We start from the raw sequence: 26693 nt of genomic DNA on the forward strand, positions 1-26693 counted from the left end.
GAGAGAGAGAGGGGTCCTTGGGAAAGGTAAGCCATTAAAATGGTATTTGAAGATGTTTGCTCCGTAAATTTCACTTGACTCAGGGCTGAAGTGATTCATCTCTGTTCTCCTGCTCTAATGGCTGTCTGTGATGCTCGGCAAGAGTGATGGGTGAAATTCTATCAATCAAGCATCCAATTTATGGTTGTCTTGGAGAATGGCAGGCGGTTTCGAAAGCGCTAAACTCTCTTTCCGTGGCAGTTCATATCGAAATGGGGGAGTGCAAGTAAAGTGCCGTGCCTCTCCGATTTGTATTAAAAACACAGTGATCTATTGTTGTCTCAAGTTCCCAGACATCCTCTTTGACTTTTGGAACAGAAGGTATTATAGGCAGAAACAGCCTGCATGTTCTCTCCCTCATCGTTTTAATGTCTAATCCATGTTTACAGATACTAATTGCGAAGCAAACGCCATATGTCGCTGCCATTTCTCCCTTTTTTTGCTAAATTGTGAAACCCAATTAGATTTTTCGGCTAAGCTTTGTTTCACAGATGTGAAATCAATCAGAGTTGGCCAGGGCTGAAGCAGTGGGGCTAGAAAGAGAGGGTAGACGGAAAGAGAGAGCGATGCGCCTGGTTCTCGAGGGGGGACGGGGACACATGGTGCAAGATGGAGCAAGCTGTTCCTACCGTAAAGACGCAGCTAACCAGGAGAACATTCACACAAAAGATCTCTCATTTATTGGATAAACAGACTAAAGAGTGTAAAATGCTAAAAATGCAAGCTGTGAGCTTCATATGAAGGTGACAGAATTATTTAGGCTTGCTAACTGCCAATTTAGAATCTTGCATTTCTCTAAATCTTTGATTATATACATACCAGCATGGAGGCCTGAGATAAATCAGGATGCTATTGAAACCAAAGACTGCTTGCATGTGGACGATAGAGAGAGCAAGAGAGAAAGAAGCTGGCCATTCTTTCCAAGGTTGTGAGCATGTAAAGGAAGTAGAGGTTAAAATCCACATTATTAGTTCCAAGTGCAGCTGAGCCACAGGGCATGTGACCGTGGTCCCAGAGCAAGCTGCCTTAACACGCTTCACCACAAAACAATGCTGGCTGAGAAGAAACTGCATGCCACTGATAAGGAAATAAAGCAGCCTGCGAGCACAACCAGGTGACAAGCATAAATTGCTGCCAGTTTGTTTACCATTTTCAATTTATTCAGTCTGGGAAATGATGAAAGCGGTAATCCCTGAACTTCCCACTGGTCTGCAACTGCCCAAATGTCTCCGATGAAATCGCGGCCTGTCTTCCCGCACAGCCCTTGAGTCTGAGGATAAATTTGGTAGCTACCTCTGTGCACCCTCTCTTTTCAACTTTTGCCATTGCTATTTATACTAAAGAGGTTTACATGTAGTCAGGAATTAATTGCATTAGTGTAAAATATTCTTATTTATTATAAAATTATTTGGCCTAGTCCAAGGGGTTTCAAACTAAGATGCAGGATGCAAGGGAGTTAGTGGAAAAGATGTGCTTTAAAAATATGTATACTTTCACATTTTTACAGTATCATTCTGCTTTTTAAATCAAAAGACTGATCTGTGAATATTTTATTTCCACAGCCCTAGTTTTTAACATTAAGAAAAAACTGTTTTAGAAGTGTTAATCTCTCCTTAAAATGTAAAAATTTTCAAGCGAAGACAACACAGCTGTTGTATATTTTAGAAAGAGCCATCATCGCAAGTGAATCATCATATTTGGCATTAAAATTCTTGGATCCATTAAGGCATTAAAAAAAAAAAACCCCGGACTAGCCCAAAGAAAGATAACTGTTAGCATTCCTATTCATCTCTAAGGCATCCCTTTGGAAGAACGTGCTTTGAATTCTGCATTTTACTCATAGGTATTCAGTTCTGGACACAACTGTTTTGAGCCAGTCACCTGAGGCATACACTGCTGTTCAGTAAACTTTATTTTTTTCAAGATATTAATTTAACTGGGCCATGCTAACCAGCCAAACCATGACTCCTTGGCCAAAACATAACTCAGCTTTGCTCTTTTCCCTTCAGTGTCTCTTCCACAACCTTTAGATGTCTCAAGAGAACCCACCCAAACTTATCTGGCTAATTTCTCAAAAAATTTGATGAAATGTTGTAGGATCAGTGCCCTAACCTTTGTTTACTCGTATGAAAGTCACACTTTGCTTGAGCTGTCAAGATGGCCAATTAAAGCAGTCTACTTGCACCGCTGGCCCTCATTTTAATTTTAGGCTAAAACAGCATCCTTCACCGCTTGAGTCATGCAGGCTGTCCTCCTAGTCATCATTAGTTTAGCGTGATTTGAGGAAAACGGGGCTGGAGCAAAGAAACTGTCTCAAAGGCGCAAAGAGTGAAGCTTTTAATCAGGCGGAACTGGAACCGCTACAGGTCAGTGCTGTGTCACTTCCCAACAAACAAGAAAAGGCACCGAAATTGACTTCTAATAAAACAAGAGCAGTGGGATGAAAAAAAGAGGGCTGAGAGGGAGAGCAAATGGAAGAGAAAGAGGGGAATCTAATATAAATGATAGTAGCTCAGAAAATAGCCTCAGGATTCTACATCAAGCTCAACTAATGTGCAATTAAGCTTTAGACTGGGAGAAAATCACCTTGCAAAAATATTTGTCATGTGAGCCATTTCTCTGGTCTCTGCACTAATTAACAAGGGAATGTAGCAGAGTTTGTTTATACTTCTATTTACACAACTACAAGCACAACAAACATATACCTCATATGTGATTGCATTACCCAAAGATGCTTTCTAGATCTCAATTAGATGAAACTGACATACAATCGCTATCATTAAGCAATAATAATTTACTTAACAGCTCATGAACTGCAGAACTAACCAATTAATTACACTATTATCAGTTGTATAATTAGTTGTACAATGGGTGATGGGGTGGATGCACTACAGTCTACTTTAATATGCCAAGAGGATTGAATAACACGTCAGTCCTTCCTTAGTCCAACACAGCAGACAGACTTTAAAGTCATCTTAAAGTCAGATATATTTTTGTACTCCTATTGCTGTACAAATTAAAATGCAACACCACCAGTGCCTGCAGAAAAAGGGCATTTTTTCTCAGCTAGGGAAGAAATGTGTGTTTCACAAGAAGGTACAGCTATGGTCTTTAAGATAGGTCAAATTAAATATTTTAGCCATGGTCAGCAGTTAGTTCTCTGTTCCCTGCAGAGTAAGAGTGAAATGATCCAAGGCGACAACATTAAGCAGAGACTCCAGCTTTATCTTGTTTGGACTGTGGAAAGGAGACCTAGGATGATTTTTTCTCAGCTAGGGAAGAAATGTGTGTTTCACAAGAAGGTACAGCTATGGTCTTTAAGATAGGTCAAATTAAATATTTTAGCCATGGTCAGCAGTTAGTTCTCTGCTCCCTGCAGAGTAAGAGTGAAATGATCCAAGGCGACAACATTAAGCAGAGACTCCAGCTTTATCTTGTTTGGACTGTGGAAAGGAGACCTAGGATGCCTGCATGTGCAATAAACTGACAAACAGAAATGTGTTTGGAGGCTACGGAAAGAATTGGGTCAGTTTCAATCAAACCAAATGAGCTTCTGACAGCACAACTGAAGTATTGATACTTTCCCCTTGATCCCCACATACAAATATTGATCCTAAGTGTTTTGTTAAACTAGTAGTTTTATATTTTTTTTCACGAAAAAAAAATCAATGCATAAAATAGGCTTTGAAGTGAAAATATGAACTGTGTTAGCAAGTTGTGTAAGATATGATTTATTTCTCATCTTACCATACACAGAACTGTTGAAAGACACAAGGAGCTAGTCGCAAACTGCTGACACTCATGTCCATTTAAATAGAGACTGCAGTGCTAACCAGAGACTGTGACAAAGACACATCATTCACATTAAAGCGTAAACGTCATTTATAATGGGTTTGTGTGATGATTGTTTAATGATTCAGATTAAACGTTGAAACTGATTGTAGTTAAAATGCAGAAGCCTGATCATTTGCAGTTAAGCAATTTGTTGAACTGCTTCAACAACTTATTTTTATCCTCAGGTATCATCAAAACAATGCGTAATAAAAGCATGCATGATCACTTTCAAATTTAGCTTCAGTGGCCATCTGACCTCTGGTGGAATGCAGTGTATGGAAATTGAAAGAAGATTTAGCACATATTTAAATCTTGGGGAATCAATATCGATACCATCCAAGTATTGAAAAAATTATGGAACTCATTTCTCTGTTTTAATATACTAAAATGTAATGTTGATATATAATATACTATTTTAAATAGCTGTGATTGACTGTTATTAGAAATATTGGCAATTAGGCATTACATTTGTGTAGGCATTAAAATGTACATTATTTTCACAGGTGAGTGAGACTGGTGAAGTGGATATGCAGATGATAGACTCTCAGATATGGATCCCTGCTGAAGACCCAATCTCCAACAAAACATTCCTGTTGAATTCCAAGATCTGGGAGATTTGCCAAGATCTGCCCATCCACTGGATCCACCCATCTCCTCTCAGAGGTTACAAACAGGGCTTCACCGACTCAAAATCCAATTCAACCCTAGTAATAAGGTTTCAGAATAGCTTAAGCGTCAAGTCTGTAATTTATTTTGCTCTCCACTGTTTGCTTGTACTTCCCTTCAATAGGAAGGCAAAAAATAAAAATAAAAACACTGAATTTCATGGTTTATGCTCTAGCAATGTTCTAAGCAATCACTGATTAACTAATCGAGGACACAATACACCATGTTTAAAGAACATTTTTGCCACAAACCAACTTTTTCCAAATGAGGGCATTATAGTACTGGAGGATTTTATGTTCTTCAAGGATTAGTTCACTTCCAGAATAAATATTTCCTGGTAATTTACTCACCCCCATGTCATCCAAGATCTTCATGTCTTTCTTTAGTCAATTTTTAGTCAAAGGTTTAGTCAAAGGTTTTTGAGGAAAACATTCCCGTTTCAATGCAGCTTTAAAGGCCACTACACAATCCCAGCTGAGTAATAAGGGTCTTATTAATTAAGCAGAGACTCCAGCTTTATCTTGTTTGGACTGTGGAAAGGAGACCTAGGATGCCTGCATGTGCAATAAACTGACAAACAGAAATGTGTTTGGAGGCTACGGAAAGAATTGGGTCAGTTTCAATCAAACCAAATGAGCTTCTGACAGCACAACTGAAGTATTGATACTTTCCCCTTGATCCCCACATACAGATATTGATCCTAAGTGTTTTGTTAAACTAGTAGTTTTATATTTTTTTTCACGAAAAAAAAATCAATGCATAAAATAGGCTTTGAAGTGAAAATATGAACTGTGTTAGCAAGTTGTGTAAGATATGATTTATTTCTCATCTTACCATACACAGAACTGTTGAAAGACACAAGGAGATAGTCGCAAACTGCTGACACTTCACTCATGTCCATTTAAATAGAGACTGCAGTGCTAACCAGAGACTGTGACAAAGACACATCATTCACATTAAAGCGTAAACGTCATTTATAATGGGTTTGTGTGATGATTGTTTAATGATTCAGATTAAACGTTGAAACTGATTGTAGTTAAAAAGCAGAAGCCTGATCATTTGCAGTTAAGCAATTTGTTGAACTGCTATAACAACTTATTTTTATCCTCAGGTATCATTAAAACAATGCGTAATAAAAGCATGCATGATCACTTTCAAATTTAGCTTCAGTGGCCATCTGACCTCTGGTGCAATGCAGTGTATGGAAATTGAGAGAAGATTTAGCACATATTTAAATCTTGGGGAATCAATATCGATACCATCCAAGTATTGAAAAAATTATGGAACTCATTTCTCTGTTTTAATATACTAAAATGTAATGTTGATATATAATATACTATTTTAAATAGCTGTGATTGACTGTTATTAGAAATATTGGCAATTAGGCATTACATTTGTGTAGGCATTAAAATGTACATTATTTTCACAGGTGAGTGAGACTGGTGAAGTGGATATGCAGATGATGGACTCTCAGATATGGATCCCTGCTGAAGACCCAATCTCCAACAAAACATTCCTGTTGAATTCCAAGATCTGGGAGATTTGCCAAGATCTGCCCATCCACTGGATCCACCCATCTCCTCTCAGAGGTTACAAACAGGGCTTCACCGACTCAAAATCCAATTCAACCCTAGTAATAAGGTTTCAGAATAGCTTAAGCGTCAAGTCTGTAATTTATTTTGCTCTCCACTGTTTGCTTGTACTTCCCTTCAATAGGAAGGCAAAAAATAAAAATAAAAACACTGAATTTCATGGTTTATGCTCTAGCAATGTTCTAAGCAATCACTGATTAACTAATCGAGGACACAATACACCATGTTTAAAGAACATTTTTGCCACAAACCAACTTTTTCCAAATGAGGGCATTATAGTACTGGAGGATTTTATGTTCTTCAAGGATTAGTTCACTTCCAGAATAAATATTTCCTGGTAATTTACTCACCCCCATGTCATCCAAGATCTTCATGTCTTTCTTTAGTCAATTTTTAGTCAAAGGTTTAGTCAAAGGTTTTTGAGGAAAACATTCCCGTTTCAATGCAGCTTTAAAGGCCACTACACAATCCCAGCTGAGTAATAAGGGTCTTATTATCTAGTAAAACGATCTGTCATTTTCTTAAAAAAAAATAAAAATGTATATACTTTTTAACCACAAATCCTCATCTTGCACTAGCTTGACTTTACACATTACATAGTCACGTTGGAAAGGTCATGCATGACTTAGGTGGACGTATCGACCCAGTGTTTACAAAGCGAACATGCTAAGAAAGTCAAATGCCCTTTACAAAAACATGTAAAACAACGATGTCAGAAGATTTTGAAGTTTGAGGAGAAAATGAGATGGAGATTTTCACTCTACCCTTCAAAAAGGTATTTTTGAACCAGAGTACACAGACAAAGAGCTAACTGTGCGTAACCTTTCCAACGTGATTACATAATGCGTGAATTTGCGGATGCGCATCAGGGAGCTAGTGCAAGCCGTGCATTTGTTGTTAAAAAGTATTTACATTTTTCTTTTCTTTTTTAGACAATGACCAATCGATTCGCTAGATAAGACCCTTATTACTCAGCTGGGATCGTGTAGAGCCCTTTGAAGCTGCATTGAAACTGGACCTTCAACTCCTTGGCCACCAGTCCATATGGCGAAAAATCCTGGAATGTTTTCCTCAAAAACCTTAATTTCTTTGCGACTGAAGACAGAAAGACATGAACATCTTGGATGACATTATCAGGAAATTTTTATTCTGGAAGTGCACTAATATTTTAAGGAAGATCAAAGAGGCCTTTCATGATATCAATTTTTTAGTAGCAAGTTTTTAGTGTTACTGTCTTTCCTTTGGTGATACAGATGCTGAATTCCACGATGTAGAAGATGTGGAGGAGACCACAGAGCTGGAGGCGAGAGGTGCCCGTCAGACCCGGGATGTCATGGACCAGTTACCAGTAAACGACTATGTAAGTATGATCCTGAGGTACTGCTAAAAAAACCTGAGGTATTACTAAAAGACGTGTTCAAACTGCGGTTGAGCCAGATAGTCATGCTCTCTTTCTTGGTATAAATCGTTCATTAATCGAAGTTCCCTTTCCGAACTTAAAACAGACCATGTGGACCACAGGGTATTGAAATTGCTCTATATATCTGCTTAAATCAGGCCAGTTCACTTAAGACTCCCTTAATGTCTTACAGCTAATGGAGAGGGATATTTAGCCTTCAAAGGAAGCAAGTTTGCCTTGCACAATTTTTCCTTGCCTCTCTTATGTAGTTAGTGATGTACAAAGACAGTCTCCCAAGGTCACTCATTAATGAATAGTTAAATGTATTAATCATGCTTTAATTATCAAAGCATGGAGAATCACGCAGCCAAAGAGTGTCCTTTATTGCGTTCATGAAGTGAAGCATATGTTCAATGATGAATTGATGCACTAATGCTTCGCACACCTACGATATACACTTCCCCAACTAGCATGTGACTTCTAGCCTCCAAGCACAAGGATGAGAAGACTGAGAAAAGAAAGAACTATGGGGTGGTGGGAAAAAAGGCACATTTATCTGCAGAGACCCAGGAACGTCTTGCCTGCGCACCTCATCCAGCAACACGGACTGCAACGTACTGTATAATTAAAGCGGACCCAGATGAAACCACCTTTCCCTTTTGAAATCCTCTCCTTCTATCAGCTGGTTAATACACACCAATCCAGCCAATTCCAAGGCTAAGCACAGGCGGGCTGTGTTTGTGGGCAGAGCGATAACAGCGGCTTTAGTGAACGTCAGAGGGGATGTGGCTCCCGGTAATTGGAGTCTGGAGTCATGTAGATGCTGCTGGGAAGCCAGATATCCCAGACCTTTCAGAGGATCCTAGACGCAAGCCATTCTTTAGCTCTCCCACCGGCAGAAGTCTGCAGCCGGAGGAGGAAATTCATATTTTGCTACAGGTTTCTTTCTGTTGTACACTTTTTATAAATAATCATCAAAGTTCCTGTGACAGAAGGCCTGAGATATACGAGGCTGACCTTTCCCCAGTCCTGCCACGCTGATGCGTTGCGTGCCAGCACAGCTCTGGATATCTTTCAAACTGAATAACTATCATCTGGCTGTGCTGAGAAATTGCATCATGGTCCTTGACCTACATTGGTAGGATACGACTCTGATGATTGGGTCCAGTCGAATCTCAGCCTTGTGTGCCTGCCACAGTTGTTGATGGTAGGAATCGTGACCCCACATCCTAGCTGAAAGCATTCTGGCTTGCAGATCGCTGATTGAACCTGCCTCCCCGAGTCTGTCTGAACTTAAGTTGCACTGTCCAGTCAAGGACCCAATGAAGATGAATTCACTTTAAACTTTGGATACTAAAATGAAACAAATGCTTTGTTTCAAGTGTCTTTTTAAATCTGTAATTTAAAACAAACACTTTAAAATTAACATTATAACACGTACAGTACAGTTATAAAATTAAATAACAGGCATACGTGTAATGATTAGGTTCAGCAATTTTTGTGGATGCCAAAAATAAGTGCTCTGCATGCATATATAAAAAACCCACATCCTATATTATTCTATAGCTACACTACCATTAATCCTATATTATTCTATAACTACATTACCATATAAAAGTTTGGCAGCGGTAAGTCTCATGCTTGCCAAGGCTGAATTTATTTGATCAAAAAAACAACAAAAATACAGTAATATTGTGGAATATTACTACAAGTTTTCTAATTTAGCATCTATTTCAAATGGAATTCATTCCTGTGATGGTAAAGTCATTACTCCAGTCTACAGTGTCACATGATCCTTCAGAAATGATTCTATTAGAATATTCTAAATTAATATCAATGTTGAAAACTGTTGTCCTGCCTAATATTTCTGTGGCAACCATGATGCATTCTTTGACAAATATAAAGTACAGCAAATAAAGAAGAGCATTTCTATAATATAAAGAACAGCATTGGTTTGAAATAGAAATATTTTGTAACATTATAAATGTCAACATTGCTGAATACAGTATTAATTAAAATCTTTAAAAAAATGTAAAAGATCTTACTGACCCCAAACTTTTGAACAATGGTGAATATCAAAACACACAGGAAATGCACATCTGCAATAATTTAATAAAACAACTTTCTTCACACTTGAGCGTAATCTTACAAGCATTCCTCCACAGTTTTTGATGAATGTTCAGCTTCAACGACAATTAAATTCTACCATACAATGAATGCAAATGCTTTACTTTAGTTGTAAACAGGATATCTAGATTTGATTCATAAGTAAACTGTAAAAGGGGTCTTTCTCCATCATTTACTGATAAACAGATCCTCCACAAGAGACGTTTTTGTGTTTGTGTGCACTCTGATCCATTCCAATCTGCTCCAGATGTCCCAATCAGTTTTTAGAACAAAACAAAATGAAGCATGTATAATGTCAAACTAAATAAAATGCACTCAAATAAATAAACAAGCATTGTGTTAAACATATTTAATTATGTTTGAGACAGTAATGAGTTAACTTTGACAGTCCTGAAAGAAAAGTTAATAATTTGATTAGGGATGCACGATATATCGGCCACCATATCGGTATCGGCCCATATCGGCTCATTTTTTCTGTTATCGGTATCGGCCTGATAAGAAAATTTGGCCGATATCTTAAAGCCGATAAATAATGCATTATTTCCTTCAGAGACACTTCAGATGCGCGCTGTTCGTTTGCAGCCTTTTGTGCAATTGTACGTTGTAATATTGTGTTTATTTGATGTATATCTGATTTATCTCATATAGAATGCGTTTGGTTAAGTTAAAAGAGCGCTTCAGTTTACCGGTGATCATCTTTAGCTCAGCACACGCAGCCCAAACAGCAGTGCACAACATTAATAACTATGATTGGGAATGTCGTGTATATAACATTCTAATGAGAACATTATTATAATAAAACGTTGTGAATTCTTTGGGGTTAGTTGCCGTGTTTCAGCGCGTTGTTATGGGAAGAGCGCATCCACAACAGGATCACACATTCTGACTATAGCACGCAATAACTGCATCATTTTGTACATATATAAGTTGTAATATTATGTTTATGTTGTATTAATATTAATCTCAGGATGCATTTCCTTGAAATTTGATGCATGAAGAAATTTACTCAAAATGTATTTAGAATCAATAAGACTCTTTTGGGAAACAGTGTTTCTCTAGCGTCTTGATTAGCATCAAGATATTGTGAAGTTTAAAATAATTTATCCCCTCAGTAATTGTGGTTTATGAAGTAAATCCACAGGGTGTCAAGCTGAGAATCAACTCTATGATGTGCCACGCCATAATAAATGAGTTTTCGTGTTTCCTCACATTAAATGCTACTACATCACGTTTTACAGGCTGTAACACTAAACATAACGAGAACATGACAGGCTTTGTAAGGCTAATATAAAACTCTACAGTCAGCTATAAGCACCTGTTCTTAATTACACTTACTAGTTTATGCATGACTGACATCATGTCCCAGAGTACTTCACTTCTTCTCACTGACATATAAAGTCTCAAACATGAAGTTATTAACACTCACTTTCTCATTGCAGCAGGATAATCAGTTTGATTAATATACCTCCGTGGAACAATACCATTCATAGTCTGTTTGTTTTATCCTAATCACACATCATTTCACTCGGGAAAAAAAAACTTATTTTTCCAAATAACATCCACCTTTCATGCTGGCAGGGGGCTTTTCTGTGAAAGTCTGATAAAGCAAACAGTGCTACACTGACAGGCTTTGTGCTGTTTCCAAAATGAATTGTTGTCTCAACACTCTTGACCCTAAACCTGACAAACATTATGAATCAGTAATTGTCTTTGTGCATTTGTGAGAGTAATAAATCAAAGACTACAAGCATCACCCTGCTTTCTCTTGCACTAGTCTAATCATTAGGAGAATGCGATTTTCACTCCATTCATCATTGCATAGTGAGCTCATGAAAACTCATACATGCCTCGTTTATGGAGAACATAATGAGAGATGGGACTCCAGAGGAGAAATGCATGTCATTATGCATCTGCACAGGCACATTATAATTCACTGCGCTTCATCTCAAACCCAAAAAAGATCAATAATGATAATAATATACCTGTTTATGCTATACAAACACCACAAATGACCATTCTTAAATGCCATTTTCATCCTGGCAACACATTTCAAAGCGATTTTCTCCCCTCACGTTCATTTGCGTCATTTCCCAACAGGAAGTCTGAAACGTTGCCAGACAACTTGGAGAGATATGGCTTCATCTGCCAATCTAATGCAGATCAGCAGAGGTGACTAGTTCCATGACAGTGTTTTTAATCAGACAGATAATGTAATATTGTCTGCGTCGTAAGCTTGGGGAGACCGAAATGCAGTCAAATGAAACAGTGCGAGTCGAGGGTGCTATGTGCTCCAACAGTTACGGGAGATAGAAAGTTAAGTGGCACTTCTCGGAACCCATCTCATTGTAGCGACTGATCAAAGGCATGGCACTCAGCCCTGGGTAATCTGGAGAGGGCACACATACACGATCACAATGGAGAGGGCCAAGAGCCATTAATTCTACCCAATTTACCTTTCACTCCACTTTCATTTAGCCCTTACACCAATTCACACCCTGCCTGCGAGAGCAAATAAACCGATCCTTGTTGGGCGATCATTACCCTGCTAATTGCTGTATGAACGTGCCATTCGCTTTATGCCAAAGTCAAAGGAGGGCATGAAAGTGCATGGGGAGGGTTCTCATTTCTGAGCTGAAATGAGGCCGGGGTCGCTGCTCGGACTGAGGCTCCAATGATACGCTTTTAAGGGAGTGGGAGGGCTGGGATGAAAGAAATAGTGTAATTATCTCAGTGGCTGCCAGTGTTAAACTCACTGTGACTGAGAAAGAACTGGCAACGGGGTTAAGGGACTTGAATCAGAGATGCTAAAGCCAAGCGATGCCACCAGCGGCGTAATGGAAAGGTCAAGGGCATTATATCATATCTGATACCCTGGCTTGGCATATCAAAACCATCTACGTTAAATGCCACTCTGATCCTTGTGACATATCTGAGCATGACAGGGTTTTTTGTCATTGCTTTTCTACAACCCATAATCACTCTTCATTCCCCCTTCAGAACACTGCACCTTTTTATTGCTAACATCAAACCATCAGACATGCGCCCTGTGCTGAGATTGCAGGTATTGTTTGGCTGCAGTACCCTGTTGACTCACTCTCTTTGCAGAGAGAAATCGGGCTGGAGCTGGACAACAGCCTAGATGAGCAGGGCTACTGCTGCCAGCACTGTCGTCGGGGGTACCGTTACTGTCGGCGATACTACGAGCCCCTGGGCGGCTTTTGGCCGTATCCCTACTATTACCAGGGAGGACGGGTCATCTGTCAGATTGTCATGCCCTGCAACTGGTGGATAGCAAGAATGCTGGGACGAATTTGAAGGTATACCGGAGGGATCCAATGGTGCTATGCTGCTCAGGGGTGCGCGTAGACCAGCTTCATTTGTACGAAATGTCACATATATGCTCAAACCTTCTTCCATTCTTTGTGTAAAAAAAATAGCTTAAAATAAGGCAAAACATTAGCTCATCCTCGGTGACCATGTCACTGTCAACATTATTGTTTTATATTATATATGGGTAGTTGATGGATAACAATCAACATCAAGATTATAGGCTAAACTGTATATAAAAACAGGGAAATTGTATATTTTAGGTGCTATTTTTTTCCACAATTTCACCTTTGTTAGTTTAATCTGTGGTACTACAAATTAATTTTTATTAATACAAAAATTTTCCAACTCAGACTATTTTCAACAGCATTTTACATGCCGTTTTTATGACCATATTAATTTTAAACCACATTAGTCTCTCAATTAATATGGTTGTAAAAACTGTTATCATACAATTAATTGTTTAAAACAAAGTATTTCATGTCAACTACATGTCAATATACATACATACATATATATATACATGGTTATACTGGAAGTAGAACAGAAACAGGTGCTTTGGAAATGGTCAGTTACTGTAGTTACATATTCCATGCAGACCTTTCAAAACAATAGTGTAGGTGACCATTTCTATGGACCCTTTATTTGTCTTGTTTATAGTGGATGAGAGGCATTATAAGAAACCAGGTTAACAAATAAATTTACAGTAATTTGCATGTTTATATTATGAAATATTGTTTTTAATGTATTTACGCTTAAGCAAGTCCATGTAGAACTTTGAAAATTAGCCTTTATAAAAGCTGTTATGTAAATGTAACGCAGTGTCGAACTGCACTGTACACAACATATCACATGGCTATATTTAAGTAGTGACATTGCTAGCACCATAATTGCAGGTCTGGGACTGTTTCAATCAATTCTTTCATCCAAGCAAATGCGTGCTCTATAAATTGCATTTACGTAATCTAACGCTCCTTTGTGTTTTTCCAGCAACTTCCTTCTGAATAAAACTGGTAAAAGTTTCATTGTCTGCTACTAATTTACTGCTGCACATAAACATGTGCTAAGGGACCTAAAGAGTGAATTAAATGGATGCCTTCAGATTTTTTTTTGTTTGTTTTCTTTGGAAAACAAACTCAATGACCTTGACATTATTAGCGTTATGCTCTTCCAGTTCAGCTCCAATAAGACCAGACACATGACTGCACTATATGATCTAATAAGACAGACAGACACAGTATATTATTTTAAATGATCATATGGAAAACCTTGAAAGACATTACACTGAAAGCATACAAAATGCATCTATTCTGAGAAACTAACAAAAGAGCAAAACACAGGGCTTTCATCTTGAAAAAAAAAAGATGCCACATCTGTGACAAACAACCTCACAAAGCAATCCATGGAGGAAGTTAAAACTCACCTTGATGTTTATCTCTTTCGCATCCATGGTCAGTTGTATAAATGTGATTTTCATCAGCCATATATTTTCTCAAAACACTTCTTTCTTCTGCAATACTAAGATCTAATTCACTAGAAGCCCGAGGTAAATGATCAAAGCACAAACTCAAAATACCCCATAGAAAGCTTATTATAATGGATACTGTTTCTTTTATCACAATACCTTGAAATCATCTAAGACACCGGCGCTTATCTTGATGCGATACAAGAGGAAGTCACCTCAAACATTAACAGAGCCATCGTATAGTGGGGAAAATATCAGTAATTGCAAAAATATTTTAATTCATTCAATATTAACAATTTCAGTTACATAAATGCTACAAATGTATTATTATTCATATTCCATTTATTAAATTTGATCAATTAAATTATTACAATTATTACTGTAATTCTTCATATAACCTAATAGCCAAACAATACAAATCTACTTACTCCCTCTCATGTTGTTCAAAACCTGTATGACAAAGAAGACTGGAACAACGTCTGAGCCTCTTTCATCTATACAGTGAAAAAAGGACAAAATGCACTATAAAAACCATCAAATGAGGAAGAAACATAAACGTAAATAATAATAATAAACTTTTCTTGATAATCACCAAACGTTCTAAGCAACATTATAATTAATTTCATTTTTAGAATAATAGTAGACAAAGAGCAAGAGAAGTATAAATTCATTAATGTCATTGTGAATTCAACCAAGCTGTTTACAATGTTCCTTATGATATGCCATATTCATATACCTGTGTTTTCATTTCTAGACACATACCTGCGCTGGTGTATTTACATGTCAGCTATGACAAATAACATATTCTATGCATATTAACCTGTTAAGGTTAAGGCAGGAAACTAAAGAACTAAAAAAAAACAAAAAAAGTGATTCATGACTTTAATTTAAATGAATTATAGAATAGCACTAGATCCATACTAAAGCGTGTCTAACCATTTCAGATTTAAAACAACCTATTTTCATTTGAGCTGCTTGTATTTCATTGCCTAGACGCAGAAAGAGTGCGAGTGAGCCTGCAGCAACACTGCCTGCATGAGACTGAGGGCGAAAATACAGTAAGTCTAGGGCCGTGCAAGGAGACGCATGTGAAGTCATTCCTTTTGATAGCACATCAAAAAAGTGCATTGTACTTTACCTCCAAGTTTTAGTTCCCAGCATTTAATTCGCCGGTTCGTGTACGTGGAGTGCTGTGTACTGTGTAAAGTCTGTGTTTTACAGGCAGACGTTCTGCTTTAATGCAATACACGATGTACAAGAAGAGAGAGCAAATTGCTTGTTAAATGTATTTCACTGAGGTGTGTCACTACTGCCCCCCAGTGGTGCCGTATGGATATGACTCTATTCTTGTATATTAAGGCGATATAAGCAAGATGTACAATACCTAGACATTCCTCTTCATCTTGCTGGAAGTTTTACGGCTGGTGTAGGACTCCTCCGATGAACACGATATAAAATCTGGCTTCTTTGCTCATAACGTGTGTATATTAAAAGGTAAATGCCGCGTCCACCTGCTCCAGGTACGCCAACAGTGTCGCCATCTTTAAACGGTCAACAGGACACCTGTTTGAATGTGAAGACGGAGATGTTTGAACGCGCTGAATTAACAGCTTTTATGTACAGTAAAATAGTTCATCACATAATATGTAAATAATACATTTGCTGACTTGGTGGTAATTTTCAACATGTTTTCCATGACATAATCATTTTATAGAACCTTTTTTGTCGAGTTTGATACGAAAAAATGCTGTTTGGTAAAAGAATTGTGCGACAGATAGGATTTATTTACGGCACCACGCTCATTTCAGTAGCCACCGCCAACAGTAATTGTCGCAAAGCGTGTCATATCTATGGTAGGACTCATCAGACAAAAAACAAGTCTAATAAATACATAATAATAAAAAACTGTCTAATCAAATTTTAATTATGAATACTGTATTGTAATTATTTAATCAGCATTTTTGCTTCATGACATGAGATTTGAATACCGTATATATTAAGGATTTTTTTAGATCACTGTATTATTAATGAAAAATATTGACGTGTGTGTGTGTGTGTGTACTTTTTTTACAGTTTAAATAATAAAAAATCTCACACATCTATACTAGATTGCAAAACATCTGCTTAAATATTTAAATATAGCCTAATTATTTCCATATATTTCATTGTTGCTAGGAATATACATACAGTACATACAAATTTTTGCTTCATGACATGAGATTTGAATACCGTATATATTAAGGATTTTTTTAGATCACTGTATTATTAATGAAAAATATTGACGTGTGTGTGTGTGTACTTTTTTTACAGTTTAAATAATAAAAAATCTCACACATCTATACTAGATTGCAAAACATCTGCTTAAATATTTAAATATAGCCTAATTATTTCCATATATTTCATTGTTGCTAGGAATATACATACAGTACATACATCTAAGTCGTGGGGAAGTCGTGGCCTAATGGTTAGAGAGTCGGACTTGAGCAAGGCACCGAACCCCCAACTGCTCCCCGGGCGCCGCAGCATAAATGGCTGCCCACTGCTCCGGGTGTGTGTTCACGGTGTGTGTGTGTGTGTTCACTGCTGTGTGTGTGCACTTTGGATGGGTAAATGCAGAGCACTAATCAGGTTTGAAACAGTATGAGGGTGTCAGTTCTGATCTTCACTATATAGCCAGATCTTTTTGAATGGCTATCAACGGAGAAAGATCTGCCAGATGATGTAGTTATAGCATCCACCAGCATGGGCCATAATAATCAGCCAAACCTTGACTCTATGGTTATGACCTGGGATTTCATTTGTTAGTGGAAGAAATGTGTCAATTCAGGCAGTTGAGGGATGTAGGGTGAGAAGTTTAATAGCTGTAAGAGTATTGCTTTTAGCTTCTATAAATTCCTGCTGTGAGACTGCTGCTGCTTTAAAAATTTGATGTAAATATAAAGTGATGAACAAAGGACGAAAATTGCAGTGGATGTCATTAGTCTTAGTTCAGTAACAGAACAAACCCATTGTTTAGTATTTGTGTGTGTGTGTGTGTGTGTGTGTGTGTGTGTGTGTGTGTGTGTCTCAGCATCCTGGTGTGTGAGTAATCTTAGCGCAGCCCCTGACTGGAGGCACATTTCTAATGACCGCCATCCCTCAGCCGCCCCGCCACTCCTCACTAGAGATGCCGTGATGCAATAAACACTCGCTCTCTTCGAGCATGTCATTGGCCCCCAGCTACTTGTCGTCTTGCTTTAAAATTAGAATGTTCCTTGAGCTGATTTTGTCCAGCTGTGTTGATGTAAAGACCCGGTTTGACGCTAGTGAACCACAGCTGTCTAGAAATTCAGCTTTAATTTGAAAACCCTTTTTTAAACTATATACAAGGGTTATTTTGGTTTAGAAATGTATGATTCATCATAGATCCTATGACATTCAGCAGTGAAACACTGATCAACGCAAGCTGTCCTGTTTAGTCTTTTTTAATGCTGCATGACATGAGTAATACTAGGGAGACAACATGCCATGTCAAACAGCTACATGTGTTTCCTGCACCATGACATGCTATACTTCATCTTAATTTTGAACATTTGTCTAATTATTATATTTCCAGTTATAACTGCATATTAACTGTGAGACTACAAAGAGTATTAGTACTTTTAAAAATGTATTTGCCACTTTTAAGAGTGAAAAGTGACTGAAATGATGACCATGGCTAGTTGTCACAAGGGCTGTACAGTAACCATGATTTTGAATTTGATGATGCATTTTCTCTAACAGTGTTGTTGTTTGTTAGTTTAAAATATCTCATTTAAAATGGTCATAATTAATTTTGTGAATTAAAATTCCATCATATTTTACTGCTATGATAAAAATAAAATCACACTGACATGCATTAACACAACACAGTATAGCATAGGTAGGTTTTCAATTATTATAAAGTTGTTTGATTTTAAACTTTCAGGACAGGATTATTTTATAAAAGTCAGGTCAGGGCAAGATGTCACGTTTGATATTTTATTTTATACAATTTTGTACAACTTCTGGACATTACCTGTTACTGCTTTATGATTTTTTTTATTGAAAATGAAATAGCCTATAATTGGCTGTTTAATGGCACATTCCCATTGTGACAGCATGGCTCTTGGGGAGGTCAATGAGTTTTTTGGAGCTTATTGTTTTTGTTCTTCTTATGGGGAAAGGTGGAAATACCCAGTAGCTGTTTTGTAACAAAGACTTTAACGTATGTTCCTTTACAGAAATTGACTTTCAAAAATAAATCCAACTTAAGACATTTTTTGCTGTACTGGTCTCCCTCTATCCTCTATTTAAACTTAAACACACAGACTTGACATTGGAAACGAAAATGTTCATATCTATGTATTTGTTATATCTTCTCCAGTTCACGTAACATTTCGAGTGGTGTGATAAAATATCTTCACATTTTCACAGGACAGATTAACACTGTGCAAATTGTTTTAACAACCACTTTCAGTTGCCATTTTGCTTTGCCCATACTTGTGGCTACAGTTGCCTTTAACAGCTCTGGTATTGTGTTTTTCTGGATGTTATTGGTTTATTTTTCAGTGTTGCCTGTAGGGTTCACAGTGCTGGGTAATCTGCAGCTGTGTGTGAATAGTAGACTTGGGGGTAAGAGCTCCAGCATGTACCAGCTGCCAGATGGCTCCATCAGCACACACACACACACCCCACTGTATAACATTGAAAGCCTCTCCAATCCCGTACCAGTGAGTAATCACACACAGAATCATTTCTATCCTCACCACAAGTCCGGCACACAGAGCTGCAGGTGTGAAAACTGTTATGGGTCCTCTCACAGTCTGTGTTAGTTGTTTAAAGATTATTTGCCCACAAAACAGACAGGGAAAAAATTATTACATTAAGTCATGAAGGGTGGATATGTTAAACAAATAATAAAGTAAGAATTCCGTCATTTACTCTCATGTTGTTCCAAACCTGTATGACGTCTTTTCCCTGTGACAGTTCATAAAGACTACAGGCTGTCAAACTCTAAAAAGGGCAAAATACACTAAAAAGCACCATTAAAACAATCTGTGGCATAGTCTAATTTCGTGACATTCACTTATGTACAATTGTGGTTGTACATAAAAATGTGAAGAATGTTTCTTTTTGTGTGTTTCACAAAAAAAAAACAGGTTTGAAACAGTATGAGGGTACTTTTATGACCATTTTTTGGTTTAAAAATGCTAATGCTCTTTTTCACCCTCTCAAATGAGGGAACCATGCCTGATTGTTCAATAACTCTTTTCGGCGCTTTGCTTCCTGTAGTTAACAGATTGCATTCACTCCATCCTCGCCGAAGTTGCCGTGGTGCTCTGTAGTCTCCAGAAGGAGCAGACGAGCCGAATAAGAGCACATATGGCTGGAAACAAAGCTCCCTGCAACAGCCTCGATTCACAGCAAGATGTTGCGCGATACCTGGGAGTGCATCTGACCTCTGTTAATTCACGTTAACAGAAGAAACGCATGAGGAGATGCACCGGGAGGTGTACTTGTTTTAATACGTCGAAACAATGATAGCATCTGCCTTGTGGGCTTTGTGTTGTTTACCCACAACCCAGTTAGTCTATGATCTTGAGTTTTAATTTCCACAGCAAAGAGGGAACAGGAGATCACACGTTCACGTTAAGGCAAAATTGTTTTTATTATATTTCTTTTGGTTCGCTCTTTTTGTTTGTTTGTTTTTTTAGAAAAAAAATCTAGTCTACTATAAGACAAATGGAAAAAAAGGAAAGCCCCATGAAAAGGCAAGATTAAATTATAGCAAGAGCACTGGCATACCTTTACCCCAAAACTACAGAGCATAAAGCCTGTGGTCAACAAACATTTCAAACAAGACCAGGTCTGAAAATTACATGGTGGCCAGAAGGACATTTTTCTTCTATTATGAAGGAGATCACTGATTGTCTTACTGGCGTAATATTGCATAATACAAGGTGTAGCCATGATTGTCAGTGCAAGAGCAGCACCAGAACTATGGTGTTAGTCAAACAAAATTCAAGGCAAAAGCCTGCTGCCCATGATCAGCATCTGGTCTTCAGAGAGTCCAGTCACCATTTACCTTCAACAACTTCAGTCACTTCTTCCAATTTAGCACAAATTTAGTTTGTCTGCAGCATCCACTCTGTTTGCTATTAAGAGACTGTGCTCTAGATTCATTGGATATAAATGAGGTGAGGAAGGAACAGAGGCCATGGCCAGATTACTACATCGACTACAAATAAATACATTTTAAAAATCTACCTAAATGTCCCAGACCACAACAGCTGTGTCTGAGACACAATCTGTGATCTGAAAAACAGTTGTTTAAGGCATCAGTCGAACGATATGTGGTCGATATAGGGTAAAAGTATGACAGTGTAAAGGCAGAAACCAAAGGACATCACATTTATAACACGTACACTTTGTAAAAAAATGGCTTTAAACACATCACAGTGAATAAGAACAGCATGATAGCTCAATCTCATAAAGCTAAATTCGGATCCCCTTATGTTGAAAAATAGATAAAATGTGAAAGGTGTGCGGATTACATGGAATGCTTTAAATTGGAAAAATACAGCAATACACACATACTGGATTCTTATGGGTAAAATTAGCCCTACATACTGCATATTTTCCCTCATTTTTGCATTTGTTTAAAAAAAAACTTTTTACACAGAATTTAGAAATTCAGAAAATAAATAAATTTGTGGCCATAAATTTAATCTTAGTTGTATATTATATATATATATTTATGTATACTGTGTTCCATTTCATATGAACAAGATTATAATGGGGAAATACTTTGCAGCTGATTTTGGAATTTGTCACTATATTCTCTAGTCTGTTACTATATACAAACAAAGTCTACTAGAACTGTCTCTTTGGACAGGCAATGCCCATTTCCATAAAACCACAGTGCTTTTAAATTTGTGTGTGATGGAAAAATAATAAACTTCAGTTCTGATGAGGGGGATGAGATAATGTCATAATTCTGTATTTAAAACAGAGTGAATCATACAATCTTCCCCTTCAAAGCATCACTTCCAAAACAAAGCATTAACCACCTAGGCACTCTTTCAGTCTTATTCCAGTAGGCATCCTTTTGAAGTCCTTGAAGATGGCTACAAAAGAAAAAAAAAGGTTTATCCATCTTTTATGTCCTAAGCAACTGTGTGTGTTTTTTAAATCCTAAAGTCAATGGTATGTTGTTGGTTTCTTTTTGGCTTCCCACCAACTCCTACTTTGGTCCCTCTGCTGGATAAAGTCTTTGGATTTGTCTGTGGAGATGAGAAGAGACAGAAACATCTCAACTGGCACATATGGTGGGAATATCCCTGGTTGGAGAATGGCTGATCTACTGTTGGGAGTTTGGAAGTGACAGAGAGCATACCAAAGAGCTTTCATCATGACATCATGGTCGGTATCCCTCAAGGTTCGAATTTAGGCACAATATCACAATAACTTTGAGTAAACAGCAGTCTTCGGGTCAACGCCCATTCTAAACAATCAAGAGCAATAAATTACAGATAATATGCTCCACTGAAATCCTGTTTTTTTTTTTCACATGTTGGTCGATTGTGTCCACATTCCCCTGCTTCAGACGAAGGTTTAGGTCTCAGCCGGTTCCGCCTTGACCTGGATGAAGTGGGATGCGGATATCTGCATGGTGCCCTGCAATTCTTGCAGACCTTGAGAGCCCTCTAACAGTTCTTTAGCCTCAGGCTCCGGATGCAGAGCCACTTCTCCCCTCACTTCTAGTTCCTCCACGGGGGTCAGGCCCTCACTAGGGCTGCTGGCCAGCTGCGAGCCCATGTCCGAGTGTCCATTGAGGGTCTGGTACAGCTCTTGACCTGCACTGTTGATAATCACAGTTCTGTAGCTCAGCTCTGCCACTCCTTCCTCGAGCTCAGCTTTGCCATACAAGGCCACACTAGGGTTGCTGTTGACCAGAGATTGGAGGTACTGGGGGTCTAGGATCTCCTCCTTCACCTGCAGGCCTTGAAGTTCACTGGGCTTTAGGACCGTGGCGATGACCGTTCCAGGCTGCTGGGCCACTACGGGCTGCCCGTTGGCATTGAGAGTGACCAGGCGGGTGATGCCATTAAGAGATCCGGCTTGCTGTGATGTGGTGCTGATTACCCCTCCACTGGATGAACCCAGAGTGGACACAAGGAGCTGCTGGGACTGGATGCTGTCTGTCGTCAGAGAGGCAGTCTGGATGGTGAGCACATCTTTACTGCCAGGGCTGGTGGAAGGCACAGTGTGGAGAATGACCCGAGGTGGCGAGGCATGTGTAGAGGAATCCCCATTGGTCAGAACAGAGGACAGTGACAAGGTCTGCAGGGTGACTGGACCACCTCCTTGAGCTCCTGATGTGAGGACCATGGGAATAGAGCCTGGCATATTTATAGTCCTACGAGAGATAGAGGGGCATAGGGTTATAAAGTAAGAGCACTTTAGCTCCAGTATAAGGAGAAGGAAAAATTATAAGGCGGCTTTGAATTATTAGAGCCAACTGTTTTTCAGATAAACTGTGGAACATGCAAAATATAACTTTTTTTAAGCTAAAGAAATTAACTTAATGATACCATTGTTCTTAGATTTTTAAGTTCTTAAAATTAAGAAAATTTTACATAGATTGTTCATTTGTGGCCATGTTGTACTAATTTGTTCCCTTGTTTTAGTTAAATTGTGGCCAAATTGTACTACTTTGCTCCCTTGTTTTAATTTAGTTAAATCATGGCCGCTTTGTATTACTACAATCCCTTGTTAAAACATGGCCACGTTGTACTAATTAATTCCCTTGCTTATCGTGGCCACATTGTATTCATTTGTTCCATTGTGGCCATGTTGTACTAACTCATTCCCTTGTTTTAATTTAGTTAAATCGTGGTCACACTACCATAATTTAACTAAAATGAGGAGACAAATTCTTAATTTGCGGCCACGATATTTAGTTTTTTTCCCCACGCCATTTACAGGGCTCTGTAATTCGTGTTACAGCCTAGGAAAAAAAGTGTTACAAATGGCTCACTTATAAGGTCTATTTTGGTTATGATGCTGCTGCTTAAGAATGTAGCTACCTATGTAGGCAGCAAAGACAACAGATTTTGGAAAAGAGCTTTCAACAGTGGTTTTAAATTTGTTAGTACACTTCCTGCTTGTGTGTGTGGCTGTCTGTTTATGTATGTATTTGTGCACACAAAAATGCCCCCCACCTTATGGAGTGTGTAGACGCTGGGACAGCAGCTCCTTGATTTGGCTGAAGAACATGGACGGTCTGCACCAGCTGTTCTGCTTGTTTTCCATTGCCGTTCAGCCCGGGACTCATCTCTCTCTTCACTGACTTCACCTGCATGCTCTTCCCATGTGCACGTGATGAACCGCGGCCCACTGCCCGTCCGTGAGGAGTGGACCGTTGCCCTCCGTAGCCAGAACTGGCGTCGTCCCCTTGGCTATCATCCTCATCAATAATGACCAGATCTGAGGGCATCTCCTTAAACTGGTAAACAAGCCTCTGTCCTTCAACCTTGGCCAGTATACCCCTCTGGTAATAGTACCTAAAAGAGAGCGAGAGGAAGTAGGAGGTCAAGAAAAGCAATTCCTCTGGCATGATTGGTCCCTCTGGGTGAAGTGTTTGTAACCATTGGCTCACCTGAGTGCTCTGCCCATGGTTTCGTAGTTCATATCAGGCTTGTTTTTGTGCTTGCCCCACAGCTTGGAGACAGCCTTGGAGTCCACCAGCTTAAAAATGCCCTTCTCTCTCTGCGTCCATTTGATGTATTTGGGACAGGTGTTTTTGTCTTGCAGCAAGGCCAGGAGGAACTCCCACAGGTAGATAGTGTTACCTACAAGAATAAGGGTCTTTTAAAATTTTAGACTTATAAAAAGCTTAAACCCCTTTTATATTTCACACGTGATTCCACAGGTCTTATTTAACAAGCCGAATTGGCAGAGGTGCAATTATTGTATTATTTCTCATAAGCTTAAATAAATAAATTCTCCCTTCATGGTAACCCTACAGCTAGAAATTAATTAGAGGGGCCTGGCACTAGATTATTCTTGTTTGTCGTGTGTTTTGGCCAGAAGTGGTTAAAAACAGCTACTCTGGCAGTGGGAGCCGGAGAGAGAACAGACCGGCGTGTCAAGGTGATGTATATGTATGCGGCCGGCCTCCTCTCTGAGCTCGGAACAGGACGCATGCATAAGGGACCTCTATCAGGACAGCATCTATGTGCCCTCCAGCTCGCTATCACTTTTAGTTCCCTCACAAACGCAGCACTTTGATACCACCTCATCAATTAAGCAGCCACAGCACTGCCAGCAAAGCCCCGGTAAGAGCAACTCATGACGCATGCGGGAGACAGAGAAGCGATAGTTTAGAACTTTTTCTCCTTTACTACCGTGCAGCGGTCCGAGGTCATGCTTACCTTTGCCCTCTTTGCTCTTTTTCTTCAACGGGAGAGTTGGATTGGTGATAGGAGAGCAGGGCCGCACTGGTCTTGGTTTGCGCACTGCAGGATGATTGCAAGAAAATAGTTACCTCTCAGACTGTCAGAGTAACTAAATATGTTAATTAATTCTAAAATAAAATACAAATCATATAAATAAAAAATCTGATGTATTTGGTTATCTTTTGAACATTTTTATATTCTCTTGTCTCACCTTTCGTTTTTTAATATAACGCCGTAAAAAATAAAAATAAAAACGTTGAGGTGTACATTGCCTTCTACTGGAGAATTTTGGTACCTTTGCTTTTCCTGGCAGGCTTGGAAAGGTTCCTTTGAGGGATCTCATCCACGGAGGATGTCTCATCATCCAGGGGAACATCCATGCAGCCGTTTGAGAGCTGCTCTGGACGCAGGGAAATGTAGGTCAGGTCTGATTCCAGGATGTTCCCATATGTGTGAACTACAGAAAGGTAGAGGTCAAGTATGAGTATGTGTTTATAATTCTGTTTGCTTAAACACAGGCAGAGCTGAAATGAGAAATAGTATCAGTATGTGCTAACTGACTGAAGTATGCTGCGTTTTTTAAGAAGTCTCCCCACAAACATTTCTAAAAAGAAAAAAAATAACAGCACTACGTAAACCGAAAATGAGTCATCACATACTCATGCGTTTCTCATCCAGGATGTTATTGGGAGATTCCATGTTCAGTAGGGCCTCAGCCGCCTCGATAGTCTCCATATTGTCCTCTCCACTTGAGACAGAGGTCTCTACTGTGGACAGAACATATTTCCATCAACTGACAAACACTAAGTTAGTGTTCCACTATCATGGCTTTCACTTAAAATGTGCTTGGCAGTAGTTTTCTGGGAGAAAAATTTAAAGAACAAATAGATAAAGTGATTTGTGAAGCTGTCCATTATGGTTAAACAGAAATATTTTGAAATCAATACTTTTATGTAGGATGCATTAAACTGATCAAAAGTGACAGTAAAGAAAAATCATGGATTCCACAAAAATCTTTAAAAAAAAAAAGCAAAACTTTTTTCAACACTGATAATAATAAGAAATGTTTCCTGAGCAGCAAATCAGAATATTGGAATGGTTTCTGAAGGATCACGTGATCACGTGAAAAATTACATCTTATAATGAATATATTCAAATAGAAAACCATTATTTTAAATTGTACTTCATTTTGAATATTTGGCAATTTTACTGTTTTTACGGTATTTTGATTAAATAAATGTAACCTTGATGAGCAGAAGAGACTTCTTTCAAAAACACCTCAAACTTTTGAACAGTACTGCATATATACTGTATAAACAGTGTTGTGGATTGTTTCAGGTGCAATGCACATTTTCATGAGAAAAAAAAATATCATGCCACCAATAATTGGGATCACTTATTGGACTCACCAGAGAGCCCCACATCTCCCATCATGCTCTCTTCCACCACATCCTGAATGGCATCCACCATGATGCCATTAGTCACCTCATCTGCCTCTAGTCCAGAGTACACCTGCATGAGGTCGGCAGCGGGCACCTGCTCCACGATCACCGCTGGGAACACTGAAGGGTCGTCCAGCTGTGGGAGAACAAACAGAGAGATAAATGTGCCATTGATCTAAAATCAACCGTCGTGCGATGCTTTCAGCGGAAAGGCAGTAAAGAGCACCATAATTGCTTTAAAACACATACATTTGCCCCTTCCCTGCAGATGAAAGCTTCTAATCCACAATCGTCCAGGTTACTTATATTCACAGAGGCTGCAACTAATGGCCCATTCATAAT

General features: G+C 38.6%; 2 protein-coding genes across 6 annotated transcripts in view; one reads left to right on the forward strand and one right to left on the reverse strand.

The window, feature by feature from the left end:
* The window catches only part of LOC107560436 (tenomodulin-like), a 53680-nt gene extending 39629 nt beyond the window's left edge, over positions 1–14051 (forward strand). For 2 of the 3 annotated variants that reach the window (XM_016244618.1, XM_016244616.1), the window contains exons 5-7: positions 4377–4536; positions 7385–7491; positions 12763–14051. In XM_016244618.1, coding sequence (XP_016100104.1) covers positions 4377–4536; positions 7385–7491; positions 12763–12972 — 477 coding nt within the window. In that variant the 3' untranslated portion in view covers positions 12973–14051. Of the gene's footprint in view, positions 1–4376; positions 4537–5968; positions 6129–7384; positions 7492–12762 lie in introns of all 3 variants that reach the window. The other variant, XM_016244617.1, reaches the window with a different exon arrangement.
* Positions 14052–21161: 7110 nt separating this feature from the next.
* The window catches only part of LOC107560441 (ETS-related transcription factor Elf-1-like), a 38658-nt gene continuing 33126 nt past the window's right edge, over positions 21162–26693 (reverse strand). For 2 of the 3 annotated variants that reach the window (XM_016244623.1, XM_016244622.1), the window contains 7 exons: positions 26319–26487; positions 25569–25676; positions 25205–25366; positions 24886–24969; positions 24111–24303; positions 23674–24015; positions 21162–22868 (listed from right to left, as the gene is read on the reverse strand). In XM_016244623.1, the coding sequence (XP_016100109.1) occupies positions 22064–22868; positions 23674–24015; positions 24111–24303; positions 24886–24969; positions 25205–25366; positions 25569–25676; positions 26319–26487 (1863 nt within the window). In that variant the 3' untranslated portion in view covers positions 21162–22063. The remainder of the gene's footprint in view (positions 22869–23673; positions 24016–24110; positions 24304–24885; positions 24970–25204; positions 25367–25568; positions 25677–26318; positions 26488–26693) is intronic. The other variant, XM_016244624.1, reaches the window with a different exon arrangement.

This window comes from Sinocyclocheilus grahami, unplaced genomic scaffold (assembly GCF_001515645.1).
Source record: "Sinocyclocheilus grahami isolate Dianchi unplaced genomic scaffold, SAMN03320097.WGS_v1.1 scaffold727.1, whole genome shotgun sequence".
NCBI classification, from domain to species: Eukaryota; Metazoa; Chordata; class Actinopteri; order Cypriniformes; family Cyprinidae; genus Sinocyclocheilus; species Sinocyclocheilus grahami.